The following is a 13,724-nucleotide window of genomic DNA, read 5'->3' on the forward strand; positions in this document are numbered from 1 at the left end:
TTTATATAGCGATAATATATCATTGTTATGTAAAATATATTAAAGAAATTGTTCATATTATCTGTAAAGTAATTTTCGAAAAATTTATTCAAATATATCTGACAACATACGTTGTCATATTTTGATTATTAAATTCAGTACATAAAAATTCTCAGTATAATAAGTTAAAAAAAAACATGTAAAGAATGTAAGAAAACCGACATAGGATTAAAAATGTTTCAATAGTAAGGAACAAAATTTCACGACCAAATAAGGACCACCAATTGTTATTTGGGGATGCATAAATAATTAAACTGAAGATGGAATCTTTACAAGACGCACTGGATGATCCTGAAATTTTGGGTCAAATGGCGTGTGCATTTGACATCTTTGTAACTATTTACTTCACTATAATTGCTGTTATGGCCTTCAAATCTGAAGATAGGGAAAACGTGAACATTGATACTTATATACATTCTCTAGGATTGTAGGTGATTATTTAAAATATTGCTTTTTATTAATATATATTTTTTTCTAGTTCTTCAGCGCTATTTATGTATTCTTACCTTATCGCTGACTCTTATATATGGCTTGCGGGTGTTGTAGGAATCGCTCTGTATGGCATATCCGTGGTGATTTCTTTAATAGGCTTGGAATCCAAGAAAGTCAGTCTGACAAATTTAGCCATAACATCTCTATTAGTAGGATCTTTGATTGGTGGTACCTTATATATGTCGCAGTCTTGGTCAAGTGAAGATGTGAATACATCATACAGTATAGGGTTACTCACTTTGGCATGTGTACGGGCTACTGCAGAATTGCCGAAACTTGTATGATATCTTTTAATTTATTACGAACATATTTTTCCTTATAAATACATTACAGATCAAGGCATTAAAGGGCATGCAGTCAAGCGATAGTCGCATAAAAATCATAGGAAACCTTTTAAAAGCTATTACTGAAATTTTTTGGCTAATATATTTTCTAGCTAAGAAGGATTATTATACGATGGTACAGTCAAAAGAAACCTAATTAAATATTTTATATACCACATATTTTTCAGGCAATGTGTGGCATTGTGTCTACATTATTCGCCTCGAAACTCTTCTTAGGACTTTTCGGTATTTATTAGTTCGATTGTAAAATTAGTTTGATTCATTGTCAGTTTTCCAGGGCATGAATAGCTTCAGACTATTCATCACTGTTGCTTGATGAAATTGTAATGGATATTAGTTTTAAGGTAATCTTAAAATGATATTACTTTGTATGGATTAATTGCTTAAAAAAAGTCAGAATACATTCAAAATTATTTTTTACATATAAATGGAGTTGAATTATAATTACAGACTATTAAATATTACATTTTCAAATTTTAAAAAATTTATTCCAATAATTATGAGTGTTGTTGATAGTTGATGAGATGACTCCAACAGAGTTTCAAGTTAAATTAGGATTGATAAAATAAAACTTATATAATAAATATAAATTGTATATTAACAGTTAATAAAATTTGTGTAAAATTTATTTATATCTATTTATTGTCCTTTTCACAGCTGCAAATGCGTTGATTCGATCTAGGGCTACAGACAGCTTTGCAACTTATCAGTGGATTACCTGGAATGTAAATATATTTAAATTCTATTCTAATTAATCTCGTTTGGACTTTTGGGATTTCTTTTTAGTTGATTTACATTTTGGGTTATCACTCTTCTTCTCTGGGGATCCTGGATATAAAAAAATCAGGATCAACTGCACCATACATAATGCAAAACCAATTAGATTTTGTACCTAAAAATCAATATTGTTAGAAAAAGTTCAAATCAATGTACCCAACCACTCACAATCATGAAGTAATTCAGTAATATAATTCCATAAACGAACCACAAGAAGGAGACTATAGCACCCATCAATGTCATGGGGAATGGAATACTGGAAGCATCTTTCTCCTGTATATATCTTGCCTGAAATTATTACATTAAATATTATTTAATAACTTTGCATTCCCTCTCAACATACCACATCTAACAAAGGAGATCCTATCAACAATAACATAAGAACAGTCACAGCCAGTCCAAATCTGAACTCAAGATTTTCTTCACTTTCCACATTGGCATATCCCATAAAAACAGCTACCAGAGCAACACCTATGCTTAATGGTTTAAAAACCTCCTTGCCGAGGTCTTGAGAGTAGCAGCAATAGAACAGTAAGTATATTACGTTTAAAATAATCGCCGCCAAGTTGACTTGCAACATAGCAGGGTCGTTTAGCAATAAAGCATACTTCAACATCAATACACCGCTAAATAAAAGAAAAAATACTATTAAAAATGCTATCAAATTTTATAAAATGATAAAATAAAAAAGGTTCATAAGGTTTTTTATAAATTATAATATATATATATATATATATATATATATATATATATAAAAGTTCAAGGCTTGTATGAAATTAGAGAAAAAGAAAATAAATATTAATTATTTAAATATTTAATAATTTATTTACAAAGAAATAATTTTAAATTAAAATATTTAAAAAAGAAAAAAATTGCATGAAAAATAAAATACTCACAGAATATAAAATATTATTGTTTTCTTAATAAAATATAAGAATGATTAAAAAGTATATGATGAAATTGCTTAAACTTTTAGAAAAAAATGTAAATATTAAATAATTAATTAAATATAATTTTAAATATGGGTAATTATAATTTAATCAATATTGATAAGAATGGCAAAACAAGATTACCAACCAATTACATTTTGGTTATCCTACATATTGATTGATTTAGTATTGATGTACAAGATTTATCAAGGTAATAGACAACTTAATTGGATTAGTATGCCAACATTCACAATATTACATAATATAAAGGTAACATAAGTATTTCATCTTTCATGGCATGTGGTAACATAAACAATTCTATTCTTATAGGAATACAATTATGGACCCTTAAAGAAATAATTTGTACATTATGTTTATAAACATGTTAAACTTACATGACTAGACCACCAATAAAGGGAATTGCTGCTATTCCCTTGGTACTCTTCTGTTTGTAGATATCCTTGCATATGAATCCTCCAGTGAAGAATTGTCCAATGGTTACAACACTGGCTACCAGCCCTACATTGTCTTTGTAGGGCTGCAAAGTTTCTGATAGGGATTCCAGAGCGCCCATCATTCTGAAATGATTTGAACAAGACTGTCAATCAAATTGATGAATGAAATGCTTAAGACCCCTAATAATGTAACAGTGTCAAGGTGTTTAAAAATATAAACACTGCTGCGTAATAATAAAATAGTACTTACGTGGGTCAAATCGTAGAACACCTAATCAAATGTTGCATGAGCCTGAGATTTTTGGGTTATCAAAATGCTGATTTAAACATATAGTCAAGGACAAATTCATTGTTCAGTGACTGATTAAATAATTATTATATAAAATTATATCATATTGTTAAAAAATTCAACATAAAATGACATTGTTTATGATCACAGACTAATATGATGTTTCTAAAAATTTTACAAATTTGTTTTAAGGGTTGCATATGCTAATAGAAGCTTATAAAGGATAATTAATAAAAGGATAATACTGTAAAATTTTACTTAAACATTTTTTAAACAAGTAGTCTGTATTACGCCCTTATTTAAAAGTTTAAACAAATTTAGTAATACACTAGTGGCATCTCTTAACAATTCATTTAAATAAATATTGACATTGCTGCAAATATCGGTATAATAGTCTACTACCCGGTGCAATTTTAAAACAGTTGTCAATATAAAATATGGCCGAGACTGAGGTAATTTTTAGTCACGTGTACGAAAATACCGAATTTAGTGAATGAAAACCTGAAAAGACATCACCGTTTTCATATACTCTTACTTTCAGCTCGCCCAGGTGCTCAAGGATCTTCCGTATAAAGTGCAATCTGCTAGTTTGAAGGAGCGCAGAGAGGTTATAGAAAATGTCATCAATGTTTTGTCCAATCCCGGTACGTACAAATTATCCTACAAGTTGTACAAATAATTGGGTGTAATTTTTAGGAGTCAGTGAGAATATTATAAAGGGCATCAGCAAGTTGTTGCACTTGACACTGTTCAGATACAGGGACAGCTTCTCACAGTTGCTGGTTAGGAATCTGATAACAGCCTTATTGGAAAAACACTCTGAATCTTCTATAAAATGTTTGACTACACTTGTTCAAGACATTTCCAAGCAACAGAGAAACTTGGTGGCAACGTAAGTATTTATTGCACAAGGTTGTGTTTGGTTGTGACATTTGCATTTCAGCCAAAACACCTGCCAAACTGCCTTGTATGCATTACAATGGTCAACCCTTATTTTCAACATTGGATGGAAGAACAATCAGCAAGTGTTAGAAAGCCAGCTTCAACAGATCATTGAAGCTCAAGCACTTCTTTTAACATCTGTTGTTAATGCTGGCAATGAAAAGAGATCAACAAAAGCTTACAATCTGTTGAACCAATCATGGGCACTGGTTAAAGACAGTGAACAGTTATATTTGGAAAACTTGAAAAAGATTGAGCAAAGTCCTAGTGTATGCATTTTAGCCTCAGCTGTTACCAGAAGATTAAACTACATTGGAAACAAACATGCTTTAAATGACTATCTGGTAAGACTTCAATTAAATTTACATGTGTGTGACTAACCTGAGAATTAATTTTAGGAGTATTTCCTGGATATTTTAATAAAAAATTTAATTAGCTGTAAAACCAGACCATCAGAGAACATAATCAAAGCATGTTATCCATTATTGGAACAAGTAAATAAAGATCAGTTCAAGAATTTATTGCTACCAGCAGTGCAAAAGGCTATGCTCAGAAACCCTGAAGTTATATTAGAATGTGTGGGACTGATTGTGTCAGGTGTAAAAGTGGATATGAGTCCACATGCCATGGATATTGGAAATAGTTTAATAGGTGTGTTATTTTATACATTTATATTGTATATATCTAAAGTTTTGTTTTTAGCAAATCTTCATTCTAAGGATGACAAAGCTAGACAAGAATCAGCTCAGGCATTAAAATGTCTTGCTCAACAAATAAGTGAAAAGAAAGCTATTGAAGACTTGCTGAAAAAAATCTTTGCAGTTTTTCATGGCTCTGATGGGAAATTGACTGTAGCAGAACACAAGATAAGTGTACTAGAGGTAAGATATAATACACTTGATTTATGAACAAATCATAGAATTAATTAATTTTAGGGTGCTGGTAATGTAAGTTACAACAATGTACAGAATCCTCACCTTCAAGAATTAGTTACTGTGGCAGCTGATAACTTTATTAAAGTGTTGGAAATTGAAGTCCATGAAAAAACATTGTGCCATTCCTTAAGTATGTTGACTTTGTGGACCTCCAAGTTAAGCAATGAAGTGCCAAAAAAGATTATTGATTCCTTAAAGGTATGTTTTTATGATTTCAAATAATTTATGTTCAATTCATACTTAAATAACTTTGTTTAATTGATTTGGAAAATAAAACATTGTTGATTAAATATGTATGACTATAGGTTGTTAAATTTTAAATTTAATTTAGGAATAATTTTGCTTACCGACCAATATCACATTGACGCTCTGCTCAGACTAAATTTAATAACTGAAAATTTTGAGTTATTCTGACTTTGACATTTTATACAATTTATAACAGATACCCAAGTTGACAACACAGCATACTATTCTCACGTTTCCATGATATTGATTATTTAATTAAATTGTTTTAAATATGTTAATATTTGTTAAACATGTACATATTGTGATAAAAATTAGATTTGTTATGTTTGTATATTATAACATAATTTTTGGGTTTATTTTATTTTTTATTTAAGTACTCTTGCTCATTTGTCATTTGTTTATCCAATTAGAGTTTTCCTTTTAGAATGGTTTCAACTTGAAGACTTCTACTCCTCTAGTAAAAACTGCCTATGTGGAATGCCTCTTGTCCAGTCTCAAGTCGACGAACGTTTCTCAGGCGAAAGTGATGGCTCCGTTGTTACTTAAATCTGTGGAAAAAGCAGTGTCCCAACCCACGCAATCCGTGACGGTGACCGAAGGGCTCAGCGCCGCAGTTTTGCTCTTAAGTCTAGCCCATGCAAAAGTCGAGATTGATGGTGGATACCAGGCTGTGTGGAACGCAGTCCTCGACATGGACAAACAGATTTTCGTGTCTGAGAAGTATCTTTCTTCTGCCACCAATGAAGGTATATTAAAAAAATAATTTGATTTCCCCGTTCATAATGAATTATTTTATGCTTCAGCCTTGGTATTGGTGATGCAGCTTGGTGAAAAATTGCTGGTAAATTTTCCCGAGAAGGTCAGCGCGAACGCCACCCCTCTATACAAAGCTATTTTGCACTGCGTCACCGTTACGTGTCCGGAAACTAGGAAAAAGAACTTGGCGGTCCTACGGCGAATGGTGAACGGTTTGGGCGGTCCTTCCATAAGCAAAGTTCTGTTCGCCGAACTGCTTAAGCTGCTCCTTAAACCTCCCGCACCCACCAAAAACGATAAAGACTCCAATGAGGAATCAACGGAGTTGTTGCCCCACGCTGTAGTTGAATGCATAGTGACTTTGTGTTCGTCTTCTGGTCTTACTCCAGAACATTTGCGGGCATTGGCTATTGACAGTTTGTTGCCCACACACCATCCATCAGTAGTCAAGCTGAGTCCAAACTTGTGGGTCAAGATCCTCAAATTCCACAACATCAAATCAAAGGATTTGATTGGCCAAACTGGATCTGAGTTAAGGAAAATTTTTATTGACAATTATCAGGCTTTACCGGTAGGTATATTTGTTTATTGAAAACGACTGATTATCATAATTTTTATAATATTTACAGATATATGAAAATGCACTAGCTACAGTCCTTCAACTAAATCCAAATGTGTTGTTAACTGAAATAACACATAAATTTGTGGATGAACTTAGCAATTCTACAATTCGTCAAATCACCAAGGACGACTATTTTACATTCTTGACCCCAGAAGGAGAACTTTATGACAAAAGCGTTGTACCAGGGTAAGATAAATATATTATTATTTTAAAGATCCTAACAATTTAATTACTCAATTGAAGAGATGATTCTAACGCTGAAATGAATATGAAGCGGGAGAGCAAGGCCTACAGTTACAAAGAACAACTTGAAGAGTTGCAGTTAAGAAGAGAACTGGAGGAAAAAAGAAAGAAGGAAGGTAAGGTGAAGCCTCCTCAATACACACCAAAACAACTAGAGGCGATTAAGAATCAAAAAATCAAAGAGCAAACAATCCGGGAAAGACTGACACAGGTAATTCAAATATTCACATATACATTTTGTTTTCTAAATACAGTTTCTTTCAGTTGAACACAATGCTGGTAAATAATGTGTCTCTGATACGGGCGGCAGCAAAAGGAAACCCAGTAATGCTGTCGCTTAACTTTAAGGATTTGTTACCCTGCATATTAAATAATCTACAGTCTCCTTTGGCTGCCCCATTGTTGTCAAAATTATTCACAGATCTACGTTACACCGTATTCCCATCTAACGTTGACACACTCGCTGAGCTAATAGCTTTCGTCACTCTTAGACTAAGCAAACCGCAGTGCGATTTAGACGCTAATTGGGAGGACGAGGACTTAAACAAGGCGATGGTTAGAACAGTCAGTTTGATCCATCAAAGGACGGTTCCTAAGAGAAATGATGAAGACAATAAATGTGAGAGTTTTACTATTCCTGCTTTCTCTTACACTTTCCCGTTGATTAAGTGTAGTTTACTATCAAACTATGCCAAAAACCACGACGAGTTAATTCATGATGGACTACAAATCATCAACGAGCATGCCAAATTAAGGGGAACTGAAAACGGAAACAAGGACGTGAGGCATCCTCAGTATTTGCCAACAGAGCAAATATTCACACTTCTAGTCCACATAATAAGTTAGTATTAATTAATGTCTTTAAGCACATACGATAATATGATAAATAATTATCACTTTCAGACTCCACGAGCGGTAGGGTTCAATCACAGTGTGAGGCCTGCTTGTTGGAAGTCGCAGCTTGCGTCAGCGGCAACGAAGGTTGCGCAAAAGCTTCTACGAAAGAAATAGACGTACTCCTGACTGCTCTTCAAAGTCCCACTGTTGTGGTAAGAGACGCGGCATTAAGAGGTCTAGCAATCGTCGTATCGGTACTACCCAACTACGACACTGATTACGAGTACGCCATGAAAATAAGCAAAAGGGTCTGGATCGCCAAATTTGATGAGAACGAGGAAAACAGAACCTTGGCGGACAAACTTTGGGAAACTGCCAATTTAAGTTTCCCTGCTAGTCTTAGCGGAGAATTATTATCCGATATCGAACATCCAGTTGAGTGTGTGCAAGCTGCAGCTTCTCAGGCCATGGCCAATTTGCTAGAATCGGATCCAGAACAGGTGGAGGGTACATTTAAACAACTTTTGGAATTATACAACAACAGACTTCAGGTATTGTTTTGCTCAAGTTTTAACATGCGTGAGAGTACAGTAAACTCTGTTATAATTTCTAGATGATTCCTGCGAAATTGGACGAATTCGGTCGTGAGGTGGAGAAAGCCATTGATACCTGGTTTCCTAGAAGGGGTGTGGCCCTTTGTCTGGCACAATTGGCTCCTCTAGTCACCCCTGATTTAATTGGGGATTTGGTTCAGTTCTTCGTTTTTAAATCTCTCGGAGACAGGAACGAAACCGTCAGAAAGGAAATGTTAAATGCTGCTCTGAGGATTGTGGATCTCCATGGAAAAGTAACTAAGTGAAAATAAGTTTAACATTAACCTAATGATAATTTTGTTCAGGAAACTGTTGGAACTTTGTGGCCAGTTTTCGACAACTTCATGAGTAAATCTTCCAAGTCGGCCCACTTCGATGCCGTCAAACAGGCCGTGGTCATCCTCATGGGTTCATTGGCCCGTCATTTGGACAAAGATGATGAAAGAATCAAACCTATCGTCTTGCGTTTGATTCAAGCTCTTTCCACTCCTTCGCAAATTGTACAAGAGTCAATCGCCAACTGTTTACCTCCTCTTATACCATCAGTCAAAGAAGAAGCTCCCGGATACGTTAATAAACTTCTACACCAGTTGCTAAAAGGCGACAAATATGGCGAGAGAAAGGGAGCCGCTTACGGTTTGGCTGGCCTGGTCAAGGGAATGGGTATTTTGGCCCTGAAACAACACGAGATCATGCAGAAGCTTACCGATGCTATACAAGACAAGAAAAATTACAAATTTAGAGAAGGTATGTATAACTATTCGTCATTTTTCATTAATATCAATTCACTATTTCTTCACAGGTGCACTTTTTGCATTCGAGATGCTCTTCCAAATGCTGGGCAAACTATTCGAGCCTTACATCGTCCATGTTTTACCCCACTTGTTGCAGTGCTTCGGCGATAGTAGCCAGCACGTGCGTACAGCTGCCGACGACACTGCCAAGGTAGTGATGAGCAAGCTATCCGGACACGGAGTAAAACTAGTTCTGCCATCATTATTGGAGGCCTTAAACGGTGATTCTTGGCGTACCAAAACTGGCTCTGTCGAGCTGTTGGGCGCCATGGCTTATTGTGCACCCAAGCAGTTGTCCTCCTGCTTGCCCAGCATTGTGCCCAAGTTGATTGAGGTGCTCAGCGACTCGCACATGAAGGTACAGGAAGCTGGAGCAGCAGCTCTCAAGGTTATCGGCTCGGTTATTAGGAATCCGGAAATTCAAGGTTTGTTTTATTAAAATAAGGTAACCTGTATATTATATCTATATTTATTTTGTGCAGCAATCGTACCAGTTCTTCTAAAAGCCCTCCAAGATCCCTCAAACAAGACCAGTGTATGTTTGCAAACCTTGCTGGACACACAATTCGTCCATTTCATCGACGCCCCGTCTTTGGCTTTAATAATGCCTGTCGTACAAAGAGCGTTCCTTGATAGATCCACAGAAACACGTAAAATGGCAGCACAAATCATCGGTAATATGTACTCGCTAACTGACCAAAAAGATTTACTGCCCTATTTGCCTACCATTATACCTGGTCTAAAGACCTCCCTCTTGGATCCTGTACCTGAGGTTAGAAGTGTCAGTGCGAGAGCTTTGGGTGCTATGGTTAGAGGCATGGGCGAGTCCAGCTTTGAAGACTTGTTGCCATGGTTAATGCAGACCCTCACTTCCGAGTCTAGTTCTGTGGACAGGTCCGGTGCTGCCCAAGGTTTATCCGAAGTTGTAGGAGGATTAGGAGTGGAGAAACTTCACAAATTAATGCCCGACATTATTAGTACCGCTGAACGCACAGACATAGCCCCACATGTCAAAGACGGTTACATTATGATGTTTATATACATGCCCGTCGTATTCACCAACGAATTCACGCCGTACATTGGTCAAATTATTACTCCAATTCTCAAAGCGTTGGCGGACGAAAATGAATTCGTGAGAGACACCGCATTGAAGGCTGGTCAGAGAATCGTGACATTGTATGCGGACTCTGCCATTTTACTACTGCTTCCCGAATTGGAGAAGGGTTTGTTCGATGACAACTGGAGAATCCGGTACAGTTCTGTGCAATTGTTGGGTGACTTGCTATACAGGATTTCCGGAGTTACGGGTAAGATGAGTACCGAGACGGCCAGCGAAGATGATAATTTTGGTACGGAGCAGTCTCATCAAGCCATCATCAGGGCTTTGGGTGCGGAAAGGCGAAACAGAGTTTTGGCCGGATTATATATGGGTAAGATCTGTTTTTTGTATATTAGAAGTTATTTTACATAGATTATTGTGAATTCCAGGCAGGTCCGATGTGGCTTTGATGGTGCGACAAGCAGCACTGCACGTGTGGAAGGTAGTAGTGACCAATACACCAAGAACTCTCCGAGAAATTCTGCCTACGCTCTTCAGTCTATTGCTAGGCTGTTTGGCAAGCGAAAGTTACGACAAACGTCAGGTGGCAGCGAGAACTCTGGGAGATCTAGTAAGAAAGCTGGGAGAAAGAGTCCTGCCCGAAATCATACCGATTTTAGAAAGGGGATTGCAGAGCGATCAACCCGATCAACGACAAGGTGTCTGCATTGGTTTGTCCGAAATTATGACTTCCACTTCAAGGGATATGGTTCTCAGTTTTGTAAACTCGTTGGTGCCAACCGTAAGGAAGGCACTGTGCGATCCTTTGCCTGAAGTACGTAGAGCGGCCGCAAAGACTTTCGACAGCTTACATTCTACGGTTGGTGCGAGAGCTTTGGACGATATACTTCCATCATTGCTTAACCAGTTAAACAGCGAAGATCCAGACGTTGTAGAATGTACTTTAGACGGACTCAGACAGGTTATGGCAATTAAATCACGGGTGGTTCTGCCATATTTGGTACCACAACTTACCGCACCTCCAGCTAACACCAAAGCGCTCTCTATTTTGGCTTCCGTTGCTGGTGATGCTCTTAACAAGTACTTGCTCAAGATTTTGCCGGCACTCCAGACCTCCCTCGCTACATCTAGGGGCACCCCTGAGGAAGCCCAACAGTTAGAGTATTGTCAGGCCGTCGTATTGTCTGTTAACGATGAGACTGGCATAAGAACCATCATTGATGCGATGTTAGAGAACACAAGAGTGGAGAATAATGATCAGAGAAGGGCTGCCGCAACTTTATTGTGCGGATTTTGTGCCAACACTAAGGCCCAGTACACCGAGCACGTGCCTCAGCTGTTACGAGGTTTGATATATCTATGCACGGATTCGGACAAGGACGTGTTGCAGATGTCTTGGGAAGCATTGGGTGCAGTTGTTAAGGTTTGAAAACAAAAACAAAATCGCATTCATTTACTCAAACAAATATACTTGTAGGGTTTGGAACCAAAACTACAATCGTCATACGTGTCGGATGTTCGTCAGGCTGTCCGATACGCCATGTCAGATTGCAAGAACACCGAAGGTCTCCTGCCCGGTTTTTGCTTACCCAAGGGCATTGCCCCCGTATTGCCCATATTCCGTGAGGCCCTCCTCAACGGAGATGGTGATGAAAAGGAGGCAGCAGCTCTCGGACTCGGTGAAATCATTAGGGTGACCAACGCTTCTGCCTTGCAGACCAGCGTAGTCGCCATCACCGGTCCTCTCATTCGTATTTTGGGTGACAGGTTCAGTGCCAACGTGAAGACTGCCGTCTTGGACACCCTGGCCACATTATTAGCTAAGGTAAATATTCATTGTACTTTTACTAAGTTACAAAAAATGAATATTTTTTGTTTTCACTAGGTGGGCATAATGTGCAAGCAATTCTTACCACAACTGCAAACTACGTTCGTGAAAGCTCTCAACGATCCAAATCGTGTGGTACGCCTCAAATCGGCTGCAGCCCTCAGTCATCTCATTGTTATTCATCAAAGGGCCGACCCGTTGTTCACTGAGTTACACAACACCATCAAGAATACTGAGGACATCGCTATCAAGTAATTTGATCCTAAATAAACTTAATTTATGTGTAATGCTTATGATTTTCAGAGAGACAACTTTACACGCACTGAGAGGCATCATCACACCTGCCGGGGAAAAAATGTCGGAGCCAGTTAAGAAGCAGATTCACGCCACTCTATTGACTTACTTGAATCACAATGAAGAAAATATCAGAAAATGCGCCGCTGGTTGTTTGGGTGCGATATGCAAGTTCTTACCGTCTGATCTGCTAGACGCAACATTTTCTGAACACATTTTGTGTGACACGTCTGATAACAATCTTAAGGAAGGCAGAGGAGCGGCTTTGACGGTGGTTATCAAGGAATGTCCGGAAATTGTTTGGGACGAACAGTACCGCAATAAGCTGCTTCAAATTCTTTTGACGCAACTGTCTTCAACCACCGTCAACGTGACCAAAATTTCCATTAGGTCTTGCGGATATCTTCTTCAATTCCTCATGCAAAATAAGGAAACGTTACCGGCGAATCTTCTCGGACCTTTTGTCAGGGTATTATATAGAATATAATATATAGTTGTATAATATTTTAATATGGTTTAATTATAGACTATGAATAATTCCAACAATGAAGTGAAGCAACTGTTAGCCAGGGTCTGCATACATTTAGCCAAGTTGATACCTCCAGATCACATGGCTCCGGATTTGTTGAAGTTATTGCTTCCTACGCTAGTCAATGGAACTAAGGAAAAGAACAGCTATGTAAAGGCCAATTCTGAAATTGCTTTGATAGCCGTCCTTAAACTTAAAGAAGGAGACGTTATTTACCAGGTAATAGAATACAAAATAAACAGTTTAATTTTTTTATTAACATACATTTTTTAGAATTATTTAAATATATTGGATGCGGGTGCCAAGGAGTCTTTAACGGACGTCGTAAGCAAAGTACTGAAAAAAATCCTCACACAATCAGAGGGCAAAGAAGAAGAATTAGACGACACCTTACTGACTTGATTGCTAGGGTTACGCATCGGTGTATATGCAACGTCGATTTGCTGTATCCCTGCGTTATGGTTTGCGTTTTCTTTGTTTCATTTTTACACATATCCCATCGTGTCCACAGACTGTGCGCTAATTTTAAGTTGTAAACTACTACATTATTTGGTTAACTATGTAAATGTATTAATTAATAAACCAATTAAGATCATGAATTTTTTGCATTATTTTAATATTCATTCAACATTTTGAATTACCAGAATGTTGTCTCTTTAATTATCTACCCTTAATATTGTAAATATATATAAATATTTTAATATTTAGAGAATTTATAAA

At 37.0% G+C, this 13,724-nt stretch overlaps 3 protein-coding genes across 4 annotated transcripts; 2 read left to right on the plus strand and 1 right to left on the minus strand.

Moving 5' to 3' along the window:
• Positions 1–149: 149 nt before the first annotated feature.
• On the plus strand, positions 150–1,338 carry LOC109597192 (uncharacterized). Its single transcript, XM_020012829.2, has 5 exons — positions 150–466; positions 518–809; positions 865–990; positions 1,043–1,100; positions 1,153–1,338. The coding sequence occupies exons 1-5, from the start codon at positions 300–302 to the stop codon at positions 1,161–1,163; spliced, it is 654 nt and encodes a 217-aa protein (XP_019868388.2). The 5' UTR covers positions 150–299; the 3' UTR covers positions 1,164–1,338.
• Positions 1,339–1,455: 117 nt separating this feature from the next.
• Positions 1,456–5,630, minus strand: LOC109597197 (sugar transporter SWEET1). Of its 2 annotated transcripts, none has more exons than XM_020012833.2 (6): positions 5,550–5,630; positions 2,977–3,159; positions 1,996–2,278; positions 1,821–1,940; positions 1,671–1,767; positions 1,456–1,593 (listed from the first exon to the last, which is right to left on the minus strand). In XM_020012833.2, the coding sequence occupies exons 2-6, from the start codon at positions 3,156–3,158 to the stop codon at positions 1,511–1,513; spliced, it is 765 nt and encodes a 254-aa protein (XP_019868392.1). In that variant the 5' UTR covers position 3,159; positions 5,550–5,630; the 3' UTR covers positions 1,456–1,510. The 2 variants fall into 2 exon arrangements, with proteins under 2 accessions (XP_019868392.1, XP_019868393.1); XM_020012834.2 differs by lacking the exon at positions 5,550–5,630 and adding an exon at positions 3,287–3,445.
• On the plus strand, positions 3,731–13,603 carry LOC109597196 (eIF-2-alpha kinase activator GCN1). The gene is made up of 23 exons (XM_020012832.2): positions 3,731–3,777; positions 3,867–3,969; positions 4,022–4,217; positions 4,269–4,611; positions 4,666–4,918; positions 4,970–5,148; positions 5,203–5,400; positions 5,873–6,194; positions 6,252–6,775; positions 6,834–7,012; positions 7,070–7,280; positions 7,334–7,910; positions 7,973–8,457; positions 8,520–8,753; positions 8,805–9,246; positions 9,302–9,718; positions 9,776–10,723; positions 10,782–11,776; positions 11,831–12,178; positions 12,239–12,432; positions 12,485–12,944; positions 13,002–13,223; positions 13,278–13,603. The coding sequence occupies exons 1-23, from the start codon at positions 3,763–3,765 to the stop codon at positions 13,404–13,406; spliced, it is 7,974 nt and encodes a 2,657-aa protein (XP_019868391.1). The 5' UTR covers positions 3,731–3,762; the 3' UTR covers positions 13,407–13,603.
• Positions 13,604–13,724: the final 121 nt, after the last annotated feature.

Source organism: Aethina tumida, chromosome 5 (assembly GCF_024364675.1).
Source record: "Aethina tumida isolate Nest 87 chromosome 5, icAetTumi1.1, whole genome shotgun sequence".
NCBI classification, from domain to species: Eukaryota; Metazoa; Arthropoda; class Insecta; order Coleoptera; family Nitidulidae; genus Aethina; species Aethina tumida.

Coding starts and splice junctions, on each gene's coding strand:
- LOC109597192 (XM_020012829.2), top strand. CDS start 300: ATGGAATCTTTACAAGACGCACTGGATGATCCTGAAATTTTGGGTCAA. Junction 467..517: donor TATATACATTCTCTAGGATT/GTAGGTGATTAT, acceptor ATTTTTTTCTAG/TTCTTCAGCGCTATTTATGT. Junction 991..1,042: donor AGAAGGATTATTATACGATG/GTACAGTCAAAA, acceptor CATATTTTTCAG/GCAATGTGTGGCATTGTGTC.
- LOC109597197 (XM_020012833.2), bottom strand. CDS start 3,158: ATGATGGGCGCTCTGGAATCCCTATCAGAAACTTTGCAGCCCTACAAA. Junction 1,941..1,995: donor GATCTCCTTTGTTAGATGTG/GTATGTTGAGAG, acceptor TAATAATTTCAG/GCAAGATATATACAGGAGAA. Junction 1,768..1,820: donor TACTGAATTACTTCATGATT/GTGAGTGGTTGG, acceptor ATTGATTTTTAG/GTACAAAATCTAATTGGTTT.
- LOC109597196 (XM_020012832.2), top strand. Junction 4,218..4,268: donor CAGAGAAACTTGGTGGCAAC/GTAAGTATTTAT, acceptor TTTGCATTTCAG/CCAAAACACCTGCCAAACTG. Junction 5,401..5,872: donor AGATTATTGATTCCTTAAAG/GTATGTTTTTAT, acceptor TTTTCCTTTTAG/AATGGTTTCAACTTGAAGAC.